We start from the raw sequence: 26223 nt of genomic DNA, 5'->3' as shown, positions 1-26223 counted from the left end.
ACCTGGGAATAATTTCATAATCTTTATTCTCAGTATTGTTTTTCTTTTCTTTTTCTCCTCAGTATTCTTAAGTACTTGCCCAGTATTTGTTGTCTGACACATCCTGTGTCTGGCATGAGGCATTAGTAGATTTGCTGGAGAATCTGGACCTGTTGCCCTGCACCAGGCAGTCCTTGTACCGAATGGCTGAGCTTGCTAATCCACCTGTTTTCTGTGGGATAGTTAACTGGGTCTTCCCTGCTGTGATGGCTCTTTAATGCTGTCCTTTGGGGCGCCAAGCACTTGGCCTGCTTTTATCTCTTTTATAGGTGTTGTTTACTATTTTCCCTCCCAAGTTTCTAGTCCTATTCCCCTACCATATTCCAATGCAGCTCTATATCTTTTTTTTTTTAATTTATTTTATTTTTATTGGAAAGTCAGTTATACAGGGAGGAGGAGAGACAGAGAGCAAGATCCTTTGTCCACTGATTCACTCCCCAAACGGCTGTAGTGGCTAGAGCTGCGCCAATCTGAAGCCCGGAGCCTCTTCCGAGTTTCCCAAGCAGGTGCAGGGTCCCAAGGCTTTGGTCCGTCCTCAACTGCTTTCCCAGGCCACAGGCAGGGAGCTGGATGGAAAGTGGGGTCACAGGATTAGAACTGGCACCCATATGGGATCCCAGTGTGTGCAAGGTAAGGACTTTAGCTGCTAGGCTACTGCACTAGGACCTCCATATCTTTTTATATTTTTAAATGGTTTTTTAAAACTTTTTTTTTGTCATTGGGTAAATAGAAAGGGTAGTTGAAAAAAATAGCAGATGGGCTTACAGTGTTTTCAGAAGTCTTCCAGACATTTACATAATTACTTCTTGCCTCATTTTGACATACCTTCCTTCTTCCTACTGATCCTTGTGTATTTAGGACAGACCTTGGCAATCTTTCCTTTTACGCTTTGCACTAACACTGTAGAATAGTGATTGTCAACCTTTTTTTTTTGTGTGTGTGTGTATAACTCACAGTAACAAATACATTTAAAAATGTGATCTGGCATATATATAGGTGTTAATATGCATGCATATTAATGTTTGTAATGGAAGCTAAAATTTAATGTTAATTATCCTTGTATGTCTAATAAAGCAAAAATATATTAAAGTTAACATTAATCTTGTGAATATCAAATTGTAGTATGATAAATTCCAAATGAGCAGTGCAGACTAAAACAAGGAAATGTCATGGATGGCACCTGTGCACACCACCCCAGCGTGGTAATTCTCCAGAACCAGTGAGGACGAGGTTCGAGTCCTTGGGATGAGACAGTAGTCCAAGGCGGCCTCGTGGCTGCAAGGCTCTGGACGTAGAGATGGTGAGCTGGAGTCCCAGCTCTCATTCTTACTGCGTGGCTGATGGGATGAGTTACCTTTTTCCCTCTTCTGAGACTCTGCCTCCTCAGTTGTAAAGTAAACATGGAAAGACATTGCTCATATTCTGTAAAAATTAATGTTCTAATGTATATAAAGTGTCTTTCTTGGTAAATAGCAGGCCATTAAATGTTATTTTTCTTTTACTCTCCTTTGGACCTGATGAAAAGTATAATTTGTGGACCTGGTGTGTTGGCTTAATTGGCTAACCCTCCCATTAGAAGCTTTAGTTTGTGTCCTGACAGCCCCACTTCCCATCCAGCTCCCTGTTTGTGTCCTGGAAAAGCAGCAGAGGATGCCCCAAAGCTTTGGGACCCTGCATCTGCTTGGGAGACCTTGGAGAAGCTCCTGGCTCCTGGCTTTGGGTTGGCCCTGGCTCTTGTGACTCTTTGGAGAGTGAACCTGTGGATGGAAGATCTTCTCTGTCTCTCCTTCTCTCTAATTCTGCCTTTCTGATAAAAAGAAATAAAATCTTTTTTTAAAAAAATGTAATTTATTCCTTTGTGATCCTAAGCATGATGAATATAGTCAGGTTTTGAATGGGTCTCTAACCTTACTGACTTTGAAGGCGGTGTTGTGAAGATGTCACACTGGGCTTGGGTTCCTGGTACTCATGTGGCAGTGTTTTGTATTTGAACACTTGCCTCTGCTGCTGGGGATTGCTGTTCAGGGTCTTCAGCTTTAGGTTCCTGACTCTATCAGTCAGCTTTGCTTTGGGTGGGAAGCTTTTATTTGTGTCAAGGGCTGTTCAGATATTTATAACATCATTTGCAGCCTATACAAAATTATCAACTTAAAAATGAGCCTGCTGTGCTTTGATTGAATTCTGAGTCCTGCCTGTGACTGCCCTGGCAGGGCCAGATGAAATAATTTCACGGTCCTTGGGCAGCCCACCATTGGATGGCTCCTACCCAACAAGGCGGCTTTGCCTTTTGTGGAAGGTTCATATACTAAGGTTGCTCTCTTTTTCATCCTGTTCGTTAAAGCAAGATACTTGAATAAATAAATACTTAAATATGAACTACATGAAGTTTAGTTTTCATCATGAACTCAAAGGCAAGTCTGTGTGACATCTGCCCCATGGTTGTATATTATAGCCCAGTGTTGGCAGTCTGAATATTATGTGTGCCTTGGGATCTTCTATGGGAGCAGCTGGGGCTAGAATGGCTGGTTCTGTGGAAATAAATGCACATTATCTAATATCTTGCACATGCCAAACTGTAGCAATGCTGGATTCTCAGGTGCAGGGGTGGCTGGCCTCATTAGCATCTTTTTTGAGTAACATCTGCTCCTTCTCCATTTGGTTTAAGATTTATTAAACTACATTGAAGATTGGAAGAGAACTAGAGCTTTCTGTTGCACAGTCAGAATTCTTATTGTGTGAATCTTCTTACTTAGTGTTTGTGTTCTTAGATGGTAGGAGCGAGGTACAATGGAAGATGGTGTTGGCTGCTGGAGCTGTCCTAACGTATAGCTTATTCTTTCTGGGGAATAACAAGAATTTCATCAACTACCACAGATAGCTTCATTTTGAAAGCTAACATTTGAAAATGTTTTTTTTTAAGATTTATTTTTATTTATTTATTTTTATTGGAAAGGAGGATATACAGAGAGGAGAGACAGAGAGGAAGATCTTCCGTCCGATGATTCACTCCCTAAGTGAGTGCTACGGCCGATGCTATGCCGATCCGAAGCCAGGAGCCTCTTCTTGGTCTCCCACGCGGGTGCAGGGTCCCAAAGCTTTGAGCCGTCCTCGACTGCTTTCCCGGGCCACAGGCAGGGAGCTGGAAGGGAAGCGGGGCTGCCGGGATAGAACCGGAGCCCATATGGGATCCCAGGCATGCAAGGCGAGGACCTTAACCACTTGCGCCACCGCGCCGGGCCCTAACATTTGAAAATGTTTAAGGCAGCTTCACATACTGTATTTCCGTCCCTTTCTTGATTGCCCACAAATTGGTTATCATTTTGTATTCTACCCCAGCACTGTTAAGGACCAGTTTTCCGCTCCCCTCACTGCATGCTTTGGAGAGTGTTAGGCATAACTGAGGAGCAGGAGTAGGGCGGAGAAGCAGCTGAGTGTGTGATTCGGAAGGGAGGTAGGACAGTGTAGTAGCAGCATGGGTGTGTGTAGGCTGTATCTCTTCTTTCTAAGGGCAAATACCTTTTCTCTGTTCCCAAATCCCTGCCTGTGTAAAATGGGGCTAATAATAATATCTACCCACATTACAAGATTATTGTGAGGAGAAAAAAAAGGATTCAGGCAAGGTACTTATTATCACAATGCCTGGCATATAGTGATAGGGTACTTTTTAAAAATTTTGTTGTTAGGAGGGAGAGCATTGAAGATGTAAGGCAATTGACGAGAGCCTAACTGAAGCAATAGGGAAGCTCAGGCTGATACTCAAGCCAGTCAAACTGGGAGAAAGGTTAGAGCCTGGAGAGCACAACGGGTTAAAAATATAGGATAGATTCCCAGGTAATAAGATAATAGGAATGAGTTGGTGATGTGAAAAGTAAACAAATTCAAACTTCAATCTGCAAATATTTCTGGACGCCTGCCGTATGTTACTGTGCTAGGCATTGGGAAATATGAAATCTGGGCAAGACATCCTTGGCTTGCAGCGGGTCAGAAACTCACTTTTGATTGCCTGATAGTGGTAGAAGCTGGAACAATGAGGAAGACTGTGAAATACTTTGTTACAATAAAGGATGCTTGAGCGAATTCACTTGTTTTTCATTGGTTTAATCTGTTACCATAAATGGCTCTTTAAAATAAGTGCATCTCCCAATGGGAATAAAATAATTAGTAACATTAATTTAGAATTTGAACGGTAGCTGTCCTAAATTCATTTATTTAACTAGTCTGATTTTTTTCCTCCCTTTCCCTTTTAGCCATGAGTGCACATATCAGATGATTAACCCAGTTCTTTTTCACTTTAAAAGAATGGTTTGCTGAGTGGGTTTGTGTCCTTTATGTTTTGGACTAAGTATCCTAGAAAAGGAACATAGACCAAAGACTTTCACAATTAGGGCGAAGAGTTGTGTCCATGATAATTGCTTCTTGTGCCTGGGTTTTTCTTGAAAAGTTTAGGATTTGAAGTCTGGGAAACCTCCTTCATTAAAATAAAAATGTAACATTGATAAAGAATTTATTTAGAAATGGCAGGTACTGCATCAAATTGTGTTTATTATTTACACTTCTATCTATGCGGATTGTTTTTGGGTTAGTGATTCTGTGCTGATTGTTCCCGGCTAGTGATGGTAGCGTAGGTCACAGAGACCACAGAGTCCACAGGACGGGGCTGATGGTAGCATGGACCACGGAGACCACAGAGTCCACAGTAGGTGATGTGACATTTTCTTTTTAATGAGACATTTATTTTTTATTTGAAAGGCTGAATGACAGAAACCAAAGCAGAGATAAGATCTCTTTCAACTGCTGGTTCCTTCTCCACATGGCACAGAGCCAGGAGAGAGGCATTCCATTGGGTCTTCTGTGGGAGTGTGCTGGCCTTAGTTGAGCCTTGTTACTGTTTTCCTGGATGGGTTAGCAGGGCGGTACTGGAAATGAGTAGCAGAGACTCAGACCTGTACCCCAGGATGGGATACTGACTTCACAAGTGACAGTTTTATGTTTTATATTTAAGTCTGTAATTCCTTTTGAGTTAGCGTGAGACTTAGGCTAATGTTCATCCCTCTCTTTTTCTTTTCTTCTCTTTTCTTTTCTTTTCCTTTCCTTTCTTTTCTTCTCTTTTCTTTTCTTTTCTTTTCTTCTCTTCTCTTTTCTTTTCCTTTCTTCTCTTTTCTTTTCTTTTCCTTCCTTTCCTTTCCTTTCCTTCCTTTCCTTTCCTTTCCTTTCCTTTCCTTTCCTTTCCTTTCCTTTCCTTTCCTTTCCTTTCCTTTCCTTTCCTTTCCTTTCCTTTCCTTTCCTTTCCTTTCCTTTCCTTTCCTTTCCTTTCCTTTCCTTTCTTTCTTTCTTTCTTTCTTTCTTTCTTTCTTTCTTTCTTTCTTTCTTTCTTTCTTTCTTTCTTTCTTTCTTTCTTTCTTTCTTTTTCTTTCCTTCCTTCCTTCCTTCCTTCCTTCCTTTTTCTTTTTCTTTTTCTTCTTCTTCTTCTTTTTTTTTTTTTGCCAATGGGTATTCAGTTGCTGCAACATCCTTTGCCATAAATACTCTCTTTCTGCATTGAAATGCCTTTCTACCTTTGCCAAGCAAAAATAAGTTGGGCATCATTTTGGGAATTCTATTTCCAGGCTCTCTTGTGTTTGGCTGATTTGTGTCTTTCTCTGCCCACCAATACTATGCAGTTTTGAATACTGTAACTGTAGAATAAATCTTTAAATTGAGTTAATGGATTCCTCCACTTCATTCTTCTTTTTCAAAGTTGTTACATGTATTATCATTCTTTGATTTACCATACTAATTATAGAAAAATATTACCTGAATCTCCCAAAATTCTTGTTGGGATTTTGATAGGATTGTGTTAAAGCTATAAACCATTTTGGATTGACATATTCATTGTGTTGAATTGCCCGACCAATGAACATAGCAAGTCTTTCTCATTGTTTAGATTTCTTTTATCACTGTTGTATAATTATTAGCCCGCAAGTCTTTTACATATTTTAATATTTTTGAGTGCTTGTGATAGTGAATTTTAAGTTTACTGTCCATATTGAATTTTGTCTGATTTTTTTCTGCATTGATATGATCACATGACCTTTAATTCCTTTAGTTTGGTATGATAATGGGTTTTATTCACTTTGACTAATGAAGAGGCCTTGCAACCTTGGTATAAACCTTAATTGATCATGGTGCGTAACTATTCCTTTTATATATCACTGTGTTACACTTCCTCCAGCTTGTCTTATGATTATTTTTCTAGGTTTTTGAAGTGGACGGTTATATTATTGGTTTGGGATTTTTCTCTTTTTTTCGTGTCATAAATTTATTTACAGGTATGTCTAATATGGCATGAGTTGTTGGATTTGGTCCCTTTTTCAAAGACACTACATCGCTTGAAATGCTGTGTGTTACCTGTAAAGTGGATGAACTAAAAGGTCCTTACTCCTGAAGCAGCTGTGTCAGCTGAAGAAAGGTGTGGCAAATCCAGATTCAAGGTAGAAAGTCATTGTCATTACCAATCTCCACTTGTTTTCCATTGAAAATGATAAATTCTTTCCTGGGCCCTTCCTAGTGACTCCTGCAGACCCCAGAGGTTGTAACCTCCGGATGCTCCATCCCCACAGGCCCCCATTGGGAGCTCTGGGAAAAGCAGAGGGACCCAGGAGGAAGGAAGAGGAGCACTGCACCAGTCCTGGCTCTGTTCATGATCGGATGGCTTACTGCCGTCACTCTGTTCTTCCATATGCGTCATTGCCCCTCTGCCCTGCACTTACTGTGAACACAGATTCCTGTTGACAGTTCAGCTCACTGTCTTTAAAAATTTGTTGAGACTTTTTCTTTGACCTTCTTTGGAGAATATCAAATTGTGTGGTTTAGTTTTCATGAGTTTCTGTTACCTTTCTTGTTGATTTCTGGTTTGATACCATACAGTTGGAGAACTATCTTTGCATAAATTCAGCTTCTAGAAATTTGTTGAAGTTTATGGAACAATATGGATTTTCTTTGTAAGTGTTCTTTGGGTATTTTAATGGAATGTGTACTCTGCTGTTGTTGGTATTTCAGAAATGTCTATTTTATCTTGGTGAATGAGGATACTGGCGAGTCCTAAACTAAGAACATTTTTAAAAAGTACATGGAAAATTGAATTATAGGATGTTTATTCTGGCACTCAAAACATTTGAAATCTGTGCGTATCTTTGGTCTTTATTAATGCTCACTTTTCTCACCTTTTGAAGACTCCTTACATGCATGGACTTACGGCAAGTTTTTTATACCACAAATTTATCTTCATTTCATTTCCTCTGAAATTTTTTAAAGGACCCTTGAATGTTCTTGTTGAGTTTTTCTTTGAAGTTATTGTGAAAATTGTTAAGAGAGTGATGTTAAAATCTCCATCTGGTTCTCCTTGTTTCTCCTTTCAGTTCTATCATTTGGGCTTCAGACTGGTTGCAATCCTGTTTGGTGTCTGTGCATTGAAAATGGTTACTTCTTTGGGTGACCGCCCCTTGTATCATTATGTGATGTTCTATTTGTGTAGATGTTCTTTTCTCTGAGCTTTACTGTATCTGATGTTGGCATGGCCGCTCCTGCTTCCTTTTGACTCACTTTTTCCATGATGTATCATTTTCCATTTTTCACTCTCACCCTGAGGATATGAATTTGAGGTCAGCTTCTAGGCTGTATGTAATTGATTTATCCTTTTTAAAAATCCATTCTACTCATCTTTCCTTTTAGTTAATGTTCTTAGGCTATTTGTACTGAATGTAATTGTTAGCATTTTATGACTAAAATCTGGCAGTTTATGTTTTATATTCCTTTGTTTTTTATTGCTTTCCTCTGAAATGTTTTGTCTACATGTCTATGAGATATTTAAGATCATGTTCTTTCTTTTTTCTGGTTGTATGTTAGTAAGATTCAGAGAATAAATGTTTGGTATTACATACTCTTGACATACATTCTTCCAGCTAGCCATTTATTCTTCAGTTCTTTCCAGAGATATTACTGAACCTCCCCTCTGGGCTAGATGTGTCATATTAAGCTTTTTCAGATAATTCTCTTTTCTGTCAATGTTCTCCTAGTATATTTATTTATTTTGGGCTGCAGTAGGCAGCTTCAAACAACAAAAATTCACTCTCACAGTTCTGGCCACCAGAGTCTGACGTGGAGACGCCAGCAGAGCCTTGGAGGATAATCCCAGCTTCCCTTGGCCTGGGGCCACTTGGCTCATATCTCTTCAGGTGTGCCCAACCTTCTTCTCCTCTTCTGTCTTCTCCCAGTGTTTGCTTTGAGGACACTCGTTACTGGATTTGAGGCCTGCTTGGCTAACCCAGAATGACCTCTACATCGTGACATTCTTTTTACAGTTAAGACCATTTTCCTCCAGGTTCCAGGATTAGGATGTACACATCTCTTATGGGCCACCATTCCACCCCCACAGGTTGTATTTTTGTTTTTAGCTTTAATTTCCTTTGTGATTTTCTTCCCTTTTGACATAGTGCCCTATAACATGTCCTTCTCTTTCATTCTGGTTTTTCTCTTCAAATAATTCACTTGGAATGGTGGACACAGTGAAATGGTTATGGTGTTATGTTTCACAGCCTGCTGCACTCAATAACAAAGAAGTTTTTAAATTTTTAAAATTTTTATTGGAAAGAGAGTAGGAAAGACAGAGAGATCTTCCGTACGCTGGTTCACTCCCCAAGTGGCCGCAATGGCCAGAGCTGAATTTATATGGACCAGGAGCCAGGAGCTTCTTCTGGTTCTCCCACATGGGTGTTGGGTCCCAAGGCTTTGGTTTTTTTTTTTTTTTTTTTTAAGATTTTTATTTATTTATTGGAAAGTCAGATATACAAAGAGGAGGAGAGACACAGAGGAAGATCTTCCATCTGATGATTCACTCCCCAAGTGAGTGCAACAGCCAATGTTATGCCGATCCGAAGCCAGGGTCCAGGAACTTCTTCTGGGTCTCCCACACATGGGTGCAAGGTCCCAAAGCTTTGGGCTGTCCTCGACTGCTTTCCCAGGCCACACGCAGGGAGCTGGATGAGAAGTGGAGCTGCCGGGATTAGAACCAGTGCCCATATGGGATCCTGGCACGTTCAAGGCAAGGACTTTAGCTGCTAGGCCACGCCGCTGGGCCCAAAACCTTTGGGTTGTTCTTGACTTCTTTCCCATGCCACAAGCAGAGAGCTGGATGGGAAGTGGAGTATCTGGATCATGAACTGGCACTTGTATGGGATTTCGGGGCATGAAAGGCCAAGATTTAGCCACTAGGATACCATGCCAGGCCTAGAGGAAGCCTTTCTTCTCTGCAAGACAGCTTCTTTTAGAGTTGGAGTACACACACACACACACACACACACACACACACACACACACAGAGCCAGGATTCAAACCTGTGTTGATATGTGATGTCTGAATTGCAGGTGGTGGCTTGACCTTCTACACTCCAGGGCTGACCTCAGAATATGCTTCTTATTAACTGAACTTGAAAACTTTGAGGCAAAAATATATTATTTTAAAATATATATAATAAAGTTTTATGTATATGTAACTACAAATGGTTGTACATCTGAAGAGATAAGTAAAATGATTTAGACCAAGTAAATGAGTAAATATATTGTCAGCAGTCAGTGTGTAAGTTGATATCAATTAATAATGGGTCTAACTTTCCTTTGGCGTCACTCACTCACTAGCATGTTTTTGAGATATATGTCAAATGTTTACAGAACTTATCTTAAAAACAAACACTTTTTTGTGGATCATAGAAATCATTTCTCAAAGGAATATACTTTTCCCAAGATATTTACACTGCTTTAGTACGACAGAGATTGTTTTGGGAAAACCTTAATGAATGGTTTGTCAAAAGAAAAAAATTGTATAAATGTACCCTATGCCGTGTAAGAGTGTTGAGTTTGTAGAGGTCTGACAAGTCATGCAGTCAGCGAGAACAGCAGTGCTCTCACTGAACCAAACTGACGTTGCTGTGTAATCTGTTGTGGTTGACTTTATTGCTGTTCTATTATTGCCATGCTTGTTTTATTGCAGTGTTTTATTGCAGTGCATTATTTATTTTTCATAAGCCACAGCAAATTGGTAGGTTATAGGCAAAAGAAGGATACAATTTAAAAGTGTTTGTTTATCTCAAGACTTTTAGACTTAAACATGTATTTAAAATGAGCATTGTTTTACCACAAGCATAATTACCTTGATGCATTTGTTATAAGATTTACTTAATGAAATTTCAGCTTTGAAATTTTAAAATACTTCAGGGATGTTCTTAAGACTTTGTAAGAAGTTATTAAGAGCAGCTATTATCATAAGCTGAGAAATCATACTTATAAGTTTGTGTTTTCTTTGTAAAGTGCTGGTCAAGACATCCAGGGAACAAGTGTGATTGCAAATCTTCCATTTTTGATGCGACAAAATCCTGCTGAGACACTTCGGAGAGTCTTGCCAAAAATTAGAGTAAGTTGGTATGAATTAAGATTTGAATTTTCCATTTCCCCCATATCATGTGGTTGGTAGAAACTTTTAGGGTTTTGTTGATTGATTATTACACCTAATAGTTGATTGGAGGAAATATTATGTATTTTTTAATAACAATGAAGATATTTAAGGAGATGAGATGTAAAGATTTCTTTAGTCATTTTCTCAATATAAACACTTTAATCTGGTTAGCTTTCTAGTAATGTAAAAAATCTTAATTATTCTTAGAAAGTCATGGGTATCTTATTTGGTATTCTGTTGACTAAAATCCGTATTAATATATCAGTCTCTGTTTATACAACATCAATAATGGAATCAAAATACAATCTTTATATAAAGACCCTGTAGTGACTTCTGAGGAATCAGCCAATGAAGACTGAATTAAAGCCACAGCAGCTTGAATTTTGTATGTACTTATTTTATTGTTTGCTAAATGAGCTTAAAATTGCTTTTCCTGCTGTGAACAAAAGTGTTTGATCTGCTATCACAGTCTATTTAATATTTATTGGTTAATTCTTTTGGATTATTTTTTTTTACAATGTTATGGAATTAATTGACATGGTATTGAGTAAACAATATGTTAAAAATAATGCTAGTTCAATTCTTTCAAACACATGGGTTGAGACAGTATCAATGACAGGGTCAAAAACAAACAAATAAACAAACAAACAAAAATCACAGGTTAAATCAAGGCAAACATGTGGTGTCTAACCTTTTGGGATTCGTTCATTTCCCTTAGCATTATAGTTTCCAGTTGGGCCCATTTAGCCACAAAGAACTGCATTTTGTTTTTTTAAATAGCTGAGTAGTATTCCATGGAGTAGGTGAACCAAAGCTTTCTTATCCAATCTTCTGCTGATGGGCATTTCGGTTGCTTCCATGTTGGTTAATTTATTATACTCAATATTTAATAAATGAAATGTTTTTCATTTGCACCTTTGTGCACAATGCTATTTTATTTTAAAGCCTAAATGAAGAAAACAGAAACTTAGCAACCACTGGGGTCAAGCAGATTATGTGCTGATCAAGATTGCTAACGGGGGAGATTTGTACACTTTGCTTTGGCTTTCTGTTTGGCTTTTAATTTTTTCATAGTTTTTCATGGATTTACACTTGCTTAAAATCATTAGAATTCCTTCATGTTTTATTATGTAGCCTGGCTCCAGTCACTGCCTTTGAATCAGGGATATATGTCTTCCTGTGAGGTGCTCATGTTTCTGTGCAGGCCATTTGATTTTCTTAAATGGTTACAACAGTGGATTGAGATGCTCATGTTTGTTTTGACATCACATGATTCACAAGTGAATAAAACTTTTTCATATCTATTTTTCCAAAATACATGTCATAATTTCCAAGGAATTGAACCTACACAGACCTCATTGATTTTCACACTCGATGTCTGTGACTTAGAAGACCTCAGCTTGTTAGAATGACACCTGTGAGGTGCCAGTTAATCAATACTGGTGGGTGTTTAGGTATCATGACTGCAGTCGATGCAAACAAGCAAGTTAGATTCAAAGCCAAAGATATTGAGTAGGCTGCATCCTTGTTGAGCCAGGTAAACCTGGTACACAGAGAGCAAATGGACTCAGAAAGCTAGAATAAAAAAAGTGTAACATAGGGAATGACTGATCTTTAGTGGTCTCCATGTTGTTTTGCAAAATACCTTTTGCTCTTTGTTTTACAATAAAAGAGATTAGATAACCAAAAACCTTAATTTCATAAGCCTGTATAAAGCATCTTAATATTCCTATAAATTTGTCAGATTTATACAAATAATCAAATGTGTCATTGGAAACTATAAGATATGGCTGAGTTATAACCAATATGGTTTTAATAAGCTTCTAATGTAATTAAAATTAATTCATAAGACTAAGGATTAAGAAAATGTGTAAAATGTGTACTAAGGAATATACACCAAAAAATCCTTTTGTTGAATGATATTTTTTTCCATTTCTCTTGCTCATCAACAAGCAGCTGTTTATTAGGGTCATCATAGACCTTGATCTATACTAACTTTGAAAGAATTACAAAAAAATATAAGTGGCCTGGATTAAGGTGAGGACTATGAGAAATAAAGAAGAAGTACTTGTAGTGATGTGATTGAGGCTGGAGTAAAGTCAGAAACTCAGAGGACTGGGTTTTAGGGAAAAAAAGCGAGAAAGTTGGTTTAGGATGTTAGCATAGCCAGAGTTTCTGGCTAGGACTTCTCTTCTGCCTTGCATCTGCAAGTGGTTACTTCCTAGCCATAAAACCATGACAAAAATCTCAGTCACTTGGTTATTCACCTTTCACTTAGCCACAGCTTAATTTTGTACAAAAGCAATATTGTGTCCCAAGGTGAGCATTTAGCAGTAATGGCATTCTTACTGGTTCAGAAATATCTACTATTTTGCATGGGGCAGGCATTGTTGAAAGCACTGGCAAAATAGAGGTGACTAAAAGGGAGCTTTAGTCCAGAGAGGTAAGTAGACATTACATGAGAAAAGAAAAAAAAAAGAAGGAATAAAAAAAAAATACCTGTAGTTTGTGAAGAGGACTTTGGGAATGGCAAAGAAGAGTCATAAATAACAAGGTGACCCGGTGTGAGTGGCGAGCTCTAGGAGAGGCTGGTTGTGGGGGTGATGGCCGAGGGGATGAAGAAGTAACCGCCCGAGTGTGGGCAGTGACCAGTCCATCAGAGCAGCGGATAGCTGCCAGAGTGAGAGCCTCGAGGAACTAGAGAGGAGGCTAGCATGGTGGGAATTTAACGGGTGAGTGTGGGGGTCCTGTGCGTGAAAAGAGATGAGAGAAATTGTCAGTGAGAGATCATCCAAGAGTTGGTTTTCATTCTTAGAATAGTAGAATGCAATGGAAGCCTTCGAGCAGGACAGTGAGGAGTGGATTGAATAGAACAATCTGGAAACTTCCAGCACTGACTTTATGATATCTGATGGTGCTTTAGATCAAGCCAACTAGTTAGAACAGTGGAGAGCAGGGAACACACTTTGAGGTGCAATGAACAGAACTTATTGGAACAGGTTGCACTTGGGAAAGGGGGATGATTTCAGGTTTGCAGCTGGCGTAGCCACGTGTTTCTGCTGGTTTTCAGTGTCTTGGTGACAGTCTGCCCAAGTCAGGGGGAGACGGTCTGAGATCTACCAGCTAGTCCTCGTCTTCCATGGCTGATTTAGAGGAGCTGAAACTGTGAACGGGGAGTAATTCATTCAAGAAGAAGTCCTATGATTTCTGCTACATTTATAACAGACGCATAAGCAGCTTTTAGACTGTTCTCCTTTTACCTTGCGTCTACCTTAAAGAACACCAGATAAAGTGATGGAGAGTTTTCTTATTTTAAATATTGTAAATTCTTCCTACTGATATTTTCTTTTTATTGCATTTTCATTTTACTTAATTCTTATATTAATGAACTAAAATTATTTTAAAATAGATTGCTATTTTCATAGTTTTGGAGATGAAGGGATTTAAGGTTAAAAATAAAATGATAGAAACAGTTAAGATAGGAATTGAACAATTCTGTGTATTTCTGTGCTTTCCTGTCTAAGATGTAGCCTTAGGGACAATGAATGGTATAATTAGGTAAACTCATCGTAGGGTTAAATTTAAGTAAGAATCTGGAGAAGAAATATTTTGACCTCCAACTTAAATTCCCTAAGTGTGGGGATATTTTAAAATATAATTACTATAGTGCTTATGTATTCGTGTTACATGATTTAACCCTAAGGTGTATTTTGAAAGAGAGAGAATTGTTTTCCCATGAGTCTTTCTAATTAGGTTTTAATTCTCTCTTTTAAAGAACAGGGTTGAATTTCTTTTCTTCTACTCTTTTTAAGAATTATTGCTTTGAAAGGCAGAATTAGAGAGGGAGAGAGAGAGAAAGGAGGCAGAGAACGTCATCAGTTTTCGCTGCCTCTACCGAGGCTTTAGGAGGGAGCCGGGCTGGAGGTGGACCAGCCTGGACTTGAGCTGCAGCTGTAGGAGGAGCCTAATGTGCTATCCCACAGCTCCCTTAAGGTTAAAGTCTTTTTCTACATTTATTCAATTAAAATCTGAGATGTTAAATTTCATTTTTTACAATTTGAGTTTCTAATTATATAAAAGTGAAAGAATCGTAGTTGACAAGGTAAGTTTATAGAATTCTGTAGTCTTTTATAAAATATAAAATTGTAATGATATAATTACACCATGTAGGGTCACTTAATAAAGGAAGAAACAGCTTCATTAAACTTGCCCATGTCACGAAGCAGCTTGAACAGGGGCCTGATGGTGTGATGCCGCGTGCTAAGCTGCTGCTTATGCCTCTGTTATCCTGCAACAGCGCACTCCTTCAAGTTCTGGGCGCTCTCTGCTCTGCTAATGCACCTGGGAAGGCAGTGGATGATGACACAAATGCCTGGGTCCCTGCCACCCACGTGGGAGTTTCTGGCTCCAAGCTTTAGTCTGCCCAGCCCTGGGCATTGCAGTCATTGGGGGAGTGAAATAGTAGATGAAAGATCTCACACTCTGGTTCTCCACACACTTGTCCTCCCGCCCTGTCCATCACTCTGCCTTTCAAACCAACCAACCAGCAAGTAACTGTTTGAGCAGGAAGTCTGATTCCTGAGCCCTCCCTTTGAGCTACTATTCAGCATTTCACTAACTCATCATGGTTACAAAAGATCCATGAATGCATAGCTCACCTCTCAAGCCATAGTCGTCCGCCAGCTGGTCATTGCCACATCTTCCTCTCTTTACCCACTGCTGCTGCTTGGCCTCTTTGGACCCTTCTCACTCAGATCTTTTTCTTTTTTTCTTTTCCAAGATTTATTTATTTGGAAGACAGGGAGAGACAGAGACAAAAAGAGATTTTCCATCTGCTGGTTTCTTTCCCAAAAGACTGAAATGGATAAGCAGCAAGGAAGTACATCAGTGTCTCCCACATGGGTGGCAGAACTTGAACTCAGGCTCTTATATGAGATGCCGGTATGATGTTGACATACTGGAGCACAACAGTAGTATATGAGAGGTCTTTTAAGTACATCAATTATATCTTCTTGCTCTTTTACATCTGAATTACTTAAACAATATGACATGAAGATTAAGGATCCCCTAGTTCAGTGAATTTAATATCAAGCATTAGTTATAGGAACGATGAATTTTACATTATTTGGAAAAAGACTCTAAATGTGATTAAGGATCTTGAGATAGGGGGATTCTCTCTGGTAAAGAGTGAAGCGTGAATGCTGTCACACGTATTCTTCAAAGACAGCAGAGGGGGCTGTGACACCCCGAGAAGAAGGTAGTGTGCAAAGATTGGAGTGATGTGGCCACAGCGATGGACTGATAGCAACACTAGAAGGTAGAAGACGCAAGGAGCTGAGGGTTGGAGAGCCGCTGAAGGGAATGTGGTCCTGCCAGCATTTTGCCTGGGGCCAAGTGACCATGGTTAAGAATGTTGGGCTTCCGGACAGTGGGCCGCTGTTGTGATTTACTTTGTCAATAAACATATTTGTGAATGAAAAGCTTAACTGTATACTTTTTAAAGTCCTGTTATGAGTGGTGTAGTTAAATGGACCGGCAGTTCTAACGTGGTGACACTGTGGGGTGGGTGCTGGGTTTAATGTTGTAGAGGTATCTTTTCAGAATTCTCTGTAACTCTATACTTATGACCTTCATTTTATGGTAGAGCCTTCAAAATTTAATGGTTGTACATAATTTGTTGGGAGGTCTCCAGGAAGCATAACATTATACAATTTATCCTTAACAGTTCTTTAACAAATAGTCATTTAAAGAAGATTTATTTATTTTTATTTGAAAGGCAGAGGAGTTGAGAGAAAGAAGGGAAGACAGAGCAAGAGTACAAGAGAGATCTTTCTTCCACTGGTTCACTCCCCTAAAGGCCACTGGGCCAAGCAGAAGCCAGGAGCTTCTTCCGGGTCTCCCATATAGTGATGGGATCCCAAGCACTTAGGTTTTCCTCTGCTGCTTCCCAGGCCATTAGCAAGGAGCTAGATGGAAAGTGGAGCTGCTGGTACTTGAACTGGTGATCATTTGGGATGCCAGGGTCACAGGTGAAGACTTACTTGCTACACTACAGTGCCTGTCCCAGGAAATAGTCTTATGAAATGAAAGATCATCACCAAATGGCACACATTACTTTCTTTTGTTTGCAGATAATGGGAAGCCCTGATATCCCTCCCGGTAGATGACATTTTCTAAGCTAAAAGTTAAATTTTGTGAAAAGCAGAAGGGGTTGTGAAAGCAGCACAGTTACACATAATAAGCAGGACATGATATTCCAGCCTCCTGACAGATTGTAAAAAAACACCCAGTCCAGTAGTCTGTTGACAGGGATACTTCCAGAAAGGTAACAGGGAAGGTGGAGTAATTCCTATTATGTAAGTTTGGTGGGAAATAGTTCCCAGGGTCAGAGTTGACTTCATTAGATGGTTTTATGGTCTGGAAGGAATGTAATTATATAATGTATATAATGTATTCTTCTAGTTTACTAAACAAAAGAAAAAGGAAAATAGCATTAACCAAAGGAATTAGTGAGTGTGACAGGGCATTCAGATTATCTTCTTCTATGATGTGAAGCTCTTCTTAAAATAGGAGTAGAGTGACCACACAGCACTCAGAGATTAGTAATAGTCATGGAATTCTTTTCTATGTGTGTATATATATATATATACATATATATATGTTTGTATTTAAGGACAAATTAAATAGACATTGCTAATTGCTTTACAATGATGATCTAAGCTCTATGAAAACACTTACTGAATGTGTAAGTTTTTCTATGTAGTTAATAGGAACTAATATGCCCAACAAACCCCATCTTTACCTTTCCACAAATTCTTGTAGAGATCTGTGTTACTACATATGCTTTTTAGTCATCAAGTCATTTGTTGTTTTACGTACTTGTAATAAAAATGAAGTATAATTTCTTACTGGCTTTTAAATGTGTGGTAAAGCTTGAGGAGAGTATGGGATAATTTTAGGGGACAAAACTGAAACAATCAGTTCTATATTCACTTGAGCTATGAAGAGCTAGAAGGGAACGTGACTCTCATTCTAGTCCACGAAGTCCACACAATTATATCCCATCGCAAGGCAACTGAGTGAATTGAATTCAAAAGGGGAACAAAGTCCTCTGAGGAAAGATGGGGCCCAGGACACTGGCTTGAAGCAGAGATGGCTGCCAGGTAAGAGAAAGATCAGCTAAAATTTTAACAGCTTTGTGGGTTGACTGGTATAGCAAGTCTATGTTAGTGTATAGTAACTTGGAGTTCTCCACACACAGGTGCTTTGCACACTCCTGTGAGCCCTTCTCTGCAGGTTGGGTCACCGGAAAGGCTGGGAGGCAGAGGAGACTGCAAAGAGTGTCCCTTGGTGACCTAAGGGTACAATGGTGATTGGCTGTTGCTGAGGCACTGGAACCAGCTCTGTCCTTCATCAGAGCCTTTTCTCTTGTGAAGGAGAACGCTAATCTTCTAGGACAGCAGTGACCCTTCCTGCTTCCAGAGCCCAGGGGATCCATTCCTTCCACAGATGCAAGACCCCCATGCCTGTGGAAGAGAGGTGGGAGATCCTTACTCCCGCGGTCCACGCCTAGCAGAGCCTAGGGGAGGAGCAGGAAATGTTAGACCCTGAACTGCTAAGAGGGCAGAGGTTTGTCATCAGTGGGCAAGAAATTTGAGCTTTCCAAAGATCTCCTGCTCCCTAAGATAGAAGGTCACAGGATGAGAACCCTGAGAAAGCTCGTCTCCCAGACCCAGACTCAAAGGCCCTGCCTGCAGTGAGACTGGACCAAGATTAAAATAGAGTCTTTCATACCTTCTTCACCAGCCCATCACATAGTAACGAGGGACAGAAGTCTGCTGATAGGAATCAACCAGAGTGTGGAGGGAGCCCCCTGCTGACAACCGAGGATCGAGCCTAATCCGGAGAAAACCCTGTGGCATCTCCTCTGGCTGCAGGTGGAGCACAAGATAGAGTGGCCCGCTGCTGAGAAGTTTGCAAATGGGGTGCTTTGGAAGTTACCATAGCAACAGCAAAACTTCAGCCCAGCTTGATTACTGAGTAGGCTGATTCAGCCTCCCACACACTAACAGCTGAGCATACTGTTGCTGCCGTCTTCACGGAAGATCCAGCACTCAGATTCCCAGGCACCCAAAATAAGGACAGATATACAAAGACTTACAGCACACATTTGCTGTAGTATCAGAGATGACTCAGATGTTGTAAGTATTAAGGGATTTAAAATAACTATGATTAATAAGTTAAAAAGCAACATACATGGGTATATACTCACTTCTATTCCAAGAAAAAGAGTTCTGTAAGGCAATTAAATAAAATGGCTAGAAAGAAAAAGGATGATAATGGTGAGATGAAGCATATCAGTTTAGACACAGCTGGGGAAGAATCAGTGAACTAGAAGACTGAAATTATTCAAATTGAAGCAAAGATAAAAATGAGGGGAAAAAAAAACCCCAAAAGAGAGCATTTAGTGCTTTCAAACTGTGCGAAGTGATATACATGTAAATTGGACTCTCAGAAAAGTGAGGATAGGGAAAAACTGCTTGAAGAGTAGGAGTTTTCTGAAATGAATGAAAGAACAGTTTGGAAATACAATAAGCTTGGAGGACTGCAGGAGGGTAAATATGCATAGACACTCACACATTCTCTGTCTGCCCAGTACAGCATGCTCACCCTGCTTAGAAAGAGGCAGTCTTGGGTACAGCTGGTGAAGGAAGAAGCATTGCGTATGGAAAAACAAAGGGGAAAATTAAGGCAATCGTGTCAGAAACTGTAGTCTAGAGGGTTAGAGAATGTCCTATTAAAAGGACTGAAAGCAAAGCAAATGTGCCTCCTCAGGAGCCTTGTGTTGAATCACTGAGATACAGATGTCAAACAGGGGAAAGCATACCCCTATTTTATTGCTACTTGCTGTTTTCCACTTTATTCCCCTTCCCCGCCCCAGCTAGTCCCTTAACCTTTTATTTTGGTGTGGAATCTGGCAGTCAGGAGAAGGAGAAGGAGTGTAGTATTGCAGTGAATTGTTAAAGGAATCTTAGAGTTCCAGTTATTCATGTTAAGGTCTTTTAGAAGTGTTGTAAAGTGAAAAAAATTGTTCACTGTCACTGTTAATTCTTGAAAATTTCTAATTTTTTACCCCTGATCCCTCAGAAACTTAATATATCCTACAGTTTTAATATTTAAATTCTTATTATTCTATTCAAAGTAATATGAAATATTGACTCTAAAACTGTGCAGTGATGCCTTCTCATTTTAGAGTTCTGTATCTTCCATCAGCACCCTTTGGTAAATGTATTTTCCAGTTTTCTCCAGTAAGATTAGTTTTCAAATGTGTCAATTCAAAATATCTGTTGGGATAAGCCCGTGATCTCCTGAATGCTCCTCTCTGCTGTGTTAAATCATGGATGCAGTGCAGAGTTGCTGGAGACAAAACTGTTTCCCTCTCTGCAATCTGCAAGGAATGTATTGCATTATTTTACTAAGTCATTTTTGGGGTGGGGGATACCATTCATGTTAACTAAAGAATGAATTTAAAGGTACAAGTGTGCTGCACACTTGACTGCCTTGAATGGGAATAGTTTTTTTTTTTTCAAATTCTGGAAGCGTACCATTAACTCGTTTCTCAGATGTCTCATTTCATGTTTGAGGAATTCAAGTTGGGATGCCAGCTTTAGCAGTGTAGTCAGAGGAGTGGTACCCAGCACTGAGGCATGCACTTCAGCCATGGAGGAAGTGACTTTTCAGTGTCTTCCAAAGCCCTTGAGGACACACACTTAATGATCCAGAGACTATGGATCTCACTGTGGTTTGTCCAGAGGGTGTGACTCTGTGGAGAACACTTGCTGGTAAGTATCAAACTCTTACTGTATTATGTTTCAGAAATACAGATTTAGAAATCAGTTGATCTTTTTTTCAAGTAGTGATAAAATCTCTTAGTCCATGCTGGTTTCTTAACAATGGCCAGTCCCAGATGTTGAAGTCAGCCCAAGAGAAAAACTCAAATCCTGATTGGACTTGAGGAGTTTTCAAAAATTAAATGCAAACTAGTTGGGGCAAATTTTGCTGTAAGAATTAAGACCAATACAGGAGGAGAATCTGGAGTTGGGGAGCTTCTAATGTTCTTACGCATAATGTTTGCATTATGGTTCAAAACCCAGGACCTTAATGCCATTCAGTCAGGACCTGGTCACATCTCTTGGACCACAAAGCAGCAGACCCATATGAATGGCAATGTGCACTGTGGCCCTGGCAATTTCCTATTTCTTTGCAAAGTACTTTCAGTTTCTAAATAAAAGCTGTATTTCTTGAAACTTTTAAGTGATGTATATTGGACACATCCAATCTTTCAAAAGCATTTTCCAGATCCCCCAGTGTTAGTGTGGAACAAATGTCTGCCTCCAGAAGTGGGCAGAAAGAGGGTGTGTGGGAGAGGTTGATTCAAGAGGCCAGTTGCTGCTTCTGCTTCATGGCTCAACTGTGGGCTGGAAAACCTTGTAAAATGTGCCTGTGTTACAAAAGATTAGGACTAACCAGAGCAAAAACTCCATCCTAAGAGGTGATGGGTTTTTCAAAGAATTAAGCACAGCACAAAAGCATTTGGCACAGCAGGTGCACAATGGCAGGTGAAGGAGGAGCGAGTGGGTGAGATCCTTGAGGGAGTGTTCAGTGCCTGGGAGGGCTTGGACAAGGACAGACAAGGACTAAGTTTTTCAGTTGCTGATTATGAGCTCACTGGCCTTCAGGGAACTGTGTCATTGCTCTGAGCCTATTTCTTGTGCTGTAGAAACACATCATTTCCCAGCCCGATGAGTGGCAGTGGCCTCACTGTGCTGTGTCAAAGTGCCTGGAAACTGCTGCAGATTATGGTCACACATGTGCTGGGCTAGAAGGAAATCAGGAGCGTTTGGAGTGTGTGAAAACATGTGAGAAGTTGCAGGGGGGCGGAGTGGGGGGAGTAGAAACATTGGATGGCAGGTAAGAGGAAGGTATTGGGCTGTTCCTTCCTGTTTGCCTGCCAGCGGTTGGGAAGCCTTGTTGTCCTAAAGTTGATGGACCAGATGTGTGAGACACACCATCAATGGGTGAATAGAATGAACGTTGGTGAGGGTGGTGAATACATCTAAAAAGGAGTGGTGAGAATGGGGTGAGTGTCAGTTTAAAAAAGAGCCACCAAGGAAAGGCTTCTTGAAAAGGGATCAGGGATCCAGGCATAAGGAAACCTGGAGTATGGGGATGGGCAGAATGGTCCCTGAAGTCATTAGGACTTAAGACATTTCCTTGGAGATCTGGAGTTTTCGAGCTGATAAGTAGTATGATCCGATTTACTGAAAGAATCCCTTTGAGGGCTCTATCACAAAAATATAGTTGAGGCAATAGTGGAACCAACCACTTAATTCTAATAAGATGGGCTAGAGATAATGGTGAGTTGTAGCAAAGTGGTAGCAGCTGAGATAATAAGTGGCCAGATTCTGTATCTGCCTTGGAGGAAGCTCCTTCAGATATGCTGAGGTGAGTATGGCAATGAGAGGCTTCTGGGATGACCCCAGTGATCGAGACTAAGCAGTGGAGGAGTCAGGATGACCTCAGCCAGGGGACTAGGCTGAGCAGTGAGAGGAGGCAGGATGACCCCAGGGGTCTAGGCTGAGCAATGGAAGGAGTCCAAGACTCAGGATCTGTTTTTGGAAGTAAGGAGGACCATTAAGCGTCAGGGGTTTGGGGAACACTGAGTTAGGGCTGAGTCAGATGACATTCCTACTGGATAATTCAATGGTTAGATAGAGGGGAGACAATTGGATGTATAGTGGTCACTTTTAAATGTTCATTTTGCACACTAAGTTGGTTAAGTCATAGAAGTTCTGTTTAAATCATTTAAATCTCTTTGAAGACACTACAAACACATTTTGTGCATCAGGAAATAATATAAAGGGATTAGGTTTCTAAGATCACATATATGAAAGTTTTCTGACTATGGATGTCTTTCAATTAATCTTGCTGTGTTGTTTATACAGTAGTCATGCAGGGAGAATTGCAGTAATTTCCGTAATTGCACAGAAGTGTTTTACTCCCTTTTTATTATGCATACACACAGACGTGCGCATGCACACTCACGTGCACTCTTCATGAAAGGTGCAGTAATACCTTTATACAGCTTTGCCTCAGTGTACTGGAAATATTCTAATGCAGGTACTATTTTTGAAAATATAGTTTGAATTCTTTAAATGGTGAATGAAGATGGTATCCACATCATTAGTTTTACATGAAATTCTTATATATTTAAGAAATTCTTGTAGAAACACTTCATAAAGTAATTTATGCTCTTAGCAGTTGTTTAAGGGAAAATTTGTCCACACACTGCTAAGCGTGTTTATTTTTACAGTAGAATACACAATGTTTGTTTTTGAAGTAGATATACAAGTGTTGGAAAACACATGATCGTCTGAGTTGACATCCATACTCTAGGTGGGATAGCAAATTATACAATGCCGATAGCAAAGTACAAATTGAGAACTGTCAAAACTGCTGTGTTGAAAGGTTTGTGTGCTATTTATGGTTTGTATTCAGTAAAGCAATGGAATGTTACTTAGTTTATGAATTTCAAAACATTTAAATTTTATGTGATCAAATGAGTTAAATGACCAGGAACAGATTATTACAATACAGTTCTCTTGAGAAGAAGTACATATTTTAAAAGTTCACGTATAGTAATTTTATGGACTATTTCAATAGCCGTGGATTTAAAAATTGCAGTTTCTGACCCTCCTCTGAGTGAACAGCAAACTCTTTCTGATTGCACAGGAAGTGCTCCACGTCGCAGGAGTGGACATGCAGCTGACGGCTGCCGTGTCGTTCCTGACCATCCTGCAGGAAGAATCAGTGTCGGCTCATACCTACGCCCACTCCTTCCTGCAGATCATTCTGCTGCATCTGGAGCACAGGGATGCAGGTCAGGGTGGCAGGCTGGGAGGCTGCCCCACCCCGTTGGTCATTGGTCACGAGACTGGGTGGCGGGCTGGGGGGCCGCCTCGTCCCGTTGGTCGTTGGTTGGGTGACTGTCCAAGTGGAGCTTTGCTGCAAGCAGTTCAGTGGCAGTGAGAGAATTCCCAGGGGGTCACTCTATCTGCTTAAAAAAAAGTGTGAAAACGTGAAGTCAGAGTCCATCAGAGTTGAAGACCCACTCATTCATCTTATGATTATACCTTTAGATCCTTTTTTCTGAAACAATTTTTGTGATTCTATTATTAGTAAGAAAGCATCACTTAATGATGTTTCTAATATTACTTTTAAAAATATAAAAACTTCCTAGATGTTAGCTAAGACAAAAAAATAAAGTCTTCTTAGAGTGGTAATAAAATAATTGTTCTTATTTTATAATTAAATGCTGTCGTAACTATTAATGACTGAATTGGTGAGATTTGTGAGATTTAATCCGGCATGTTCTCATTTGGTCAATCAGGTGTCAGCAATGCATGGCTGGAAACTCTCCTGTCTGTAGTAGATGTTTTGCCAAAAGAAACCCTAAGGCATGAGGTAAGGTCCCCTCACTCCATCACTGAGAAGGTGTAAGGTTGTTGCCAAAAAAATTTTTTTTTAATATAAAAATACTGCTTAATATCATCAGCCTTCAGGGAAACACATTAATCCACACCACTAGGAAATATTGCCTCACTATAGTTAGAATGGCTATTATAAACAAAAGTAGAAACCCCTTTATTATTAGTGGGGGTGCAAATTGGGGTATCCATGTGGAGGTTGTCTGGGAACAGAAAAGGAGACCCAACTCCTGCTTTTCTGGGCAGCACATCAAGGAGACCCCTGTTTGCATTCCTTGTTTCCTGCAGCAGGATCCGAAGTCGCCAGGTTAGGGAGTCAACCCAGGTGTCCAACAGTAAACCAATGGACGAAGAAACCACACAGTGGAGTGAGTCGGTCATGAGTAGTGTGAAATCCCGGCACCCATAATGAAATGGATAGAATTGGAGGTGATTATATTTTGTAAAGTAAGCCAGACACACAGAAACAAGTTCAACTTATTGTCCTCTCACGTGGAAATTTAAAGAACTCCACCTGAACTTAGAATAGTGATTAGCGGCATCTGGGAAAGGCATGGGGCAGGAAAGGAAGATTGGGGGGAGGTTGAATGTTGAGTGCCAAAACGTGGTGGGTGTAGTCCCTCTGTAGATTGCTCCTTAGCCTGGCGTGGCGACTGCAGTCCACAGCAGAGCTTTCTGTTCTGTCTAAAGAACTGGAGGACAGTTAGCTGCAAATACAAGCAAAAGATAAGGAAATGGAAAAAGATAAGGTTGACTGGTTCAGTTGGTATATGGTTTGTGTATTTGTTGAAGTATTGCACTGTACTGTACCCCATAAAAATGTGCAAGGATATGTTAGTAATCTTTTAAGTTTTTTTTTTATAAGGAATAGAGTTTTCCATTTTGAAAACAATGCATATTCATTGTGGAAAATTTGAGTAATACAGAAACTAGAAGGAAGAACAATAATTTGTTATTTTAAGATTCTGATATACTGCCTTTCAAATTTTTCCATATATATGGTTGCTTCTTGCCAGATTAGTGATCATATTTCAATTTACATGTGATTATTTTTCTCTAGGAGTCATTTTCCTATATTTTAAACTCACTCAAAATACTTGTTGAATGTTCAAGCCTGTTTATTTTATTTTATTCTTTTGTTTGTTTTGTTTTTTTCAAGCCTGTTTTCAGTTTGAAATTTTACTCTAAGACTAAGGCATTAATGAACATCTCTATAGAGCTTTTCCTGTTTTTCAGGGGATTTCTTCTGTGCGATTTCCCTGAAAAAATGCAATTACTGAGTCAGACAGCATTGATATTCTTAAGTTTTTGATTAATAATAGTATTGAAAATGTTGTTTCTCTGGATATCTACCAACAACAGTGTTCCAAGTTAATTTTTAATGGTCCACATGTGGGATTACATTTTACTGGGAATTAAATTATTATACTGTGGAGTATTTTTCCATGTGTTTATGTTAGTTCTGCTAATTCTTTTTAAGTTGCCTGGCTACTGCCTCAACTCAGGTGTATTAATGAGCACAGAATAGCCAAGACTTGATGGAGGCACTCCGATATGGGTTGGGAGCATCCCAAGCAGGTGTTTAACCCACTTTACCACAATGCCCACCCCTATCTATGTTTTGTTGTTGTTGTTGTTCTTGTTTGTTGTGAATTGCATGATGTATCATCATCTTGACCTTAAGTGATCCGGGTTACAAATATCCATGCACCTGCAATTCTAGTTCAGGTTCTTTAAAAAATATTTGTAACATTAAATTATTTAAAATAGTGCACATCTATGGCAAGAAAGTGTACACTTGTGTAATGTGCTCTCTGGCTGTTTTCCCTTTAGATTTTGAATCCACTTGTTTCCAAGGCACAACTTTCTCAAACAATCCAGTCCCGTTTAGTTAGCTGTAAAATTTTAGGAAAATTGACCAACAAATTTGATGCCCATACGTGAGTATTTGTACTTAATATTTGGCTTATTTTTTGTTCTTTTTTGTAAGTGTATAATTACTTTGCAATTATCAGTTGTATTAGATTTGCATTATTGCATAATGTACACAAGTTTAGCTGTTTTAACTTTATAGAATTCTCAGAAGTTTGCTAAGATGCATTTTGGAGCCAGTGTTATGGTGTGGTAGGTTGAGCTGCCACCTGTGACGCTG

At 39.6% G+C, this 26223-nt stretch overlaps 1 protein-coding gene across 2 annotated transcripts in view; it reads left to right on the top strand.

Annotated features, from left to right (window-relative positions):
- PPP4R4 (protein phosphatase 4 regulatory subunit 4) overlaps window positions 1-26223 on the top strand; it is a 72016-nt gene that overhangs the window by 16222 nt on the left and 29571 nt on the right. The window contains exons 3-6 of one of the 2 annotated variants that reach the window (XM_040975571.1): window positions 10380-10482; window positions 23317-23464; window positions 23975-24048; window positions 25905-26011. In XM_040975571.1, the coding sequence (XP_040831505.1) occupies window positions 10380-10482; window positions 23317-23464; window positions 23975-24048; window positions 25905-26011 (432 nt within the window). Of the gene's footprint in view, window positions 1-10379; window positions 10487-20277; window positions 20346-23316; window positions 23465-23974; window positions 24049-25904; window positions 26012-26223 lie in introns of those variants that run through there. The other variant, XM_040975572.1, reaches the window with a different exon arrangement.

The sequence above is a fragment of the Ochotona curzoniae genome, unplaced genomic scaffold (genome assembly GCF_017591425.1).
Source record: "Ochotona curzoniae isolate NIBS_2020 unplaced genomic scaffold, NIBS_Ocur_1.0 contig_2688, whole genome shotgun sequence".
NCBI classification, from domain to species: domain Eukaryota; kingdom Metazoa; phylum Chordata; class Mammalia; order Lagomorpha; family Ochotonidae; genus Ochotona; species Ochotona curzoniae.
Note: the sequence above shows the minus strand (reverse complement) of the source record. Positions and strands in the feature narration are given on the sequence as shown.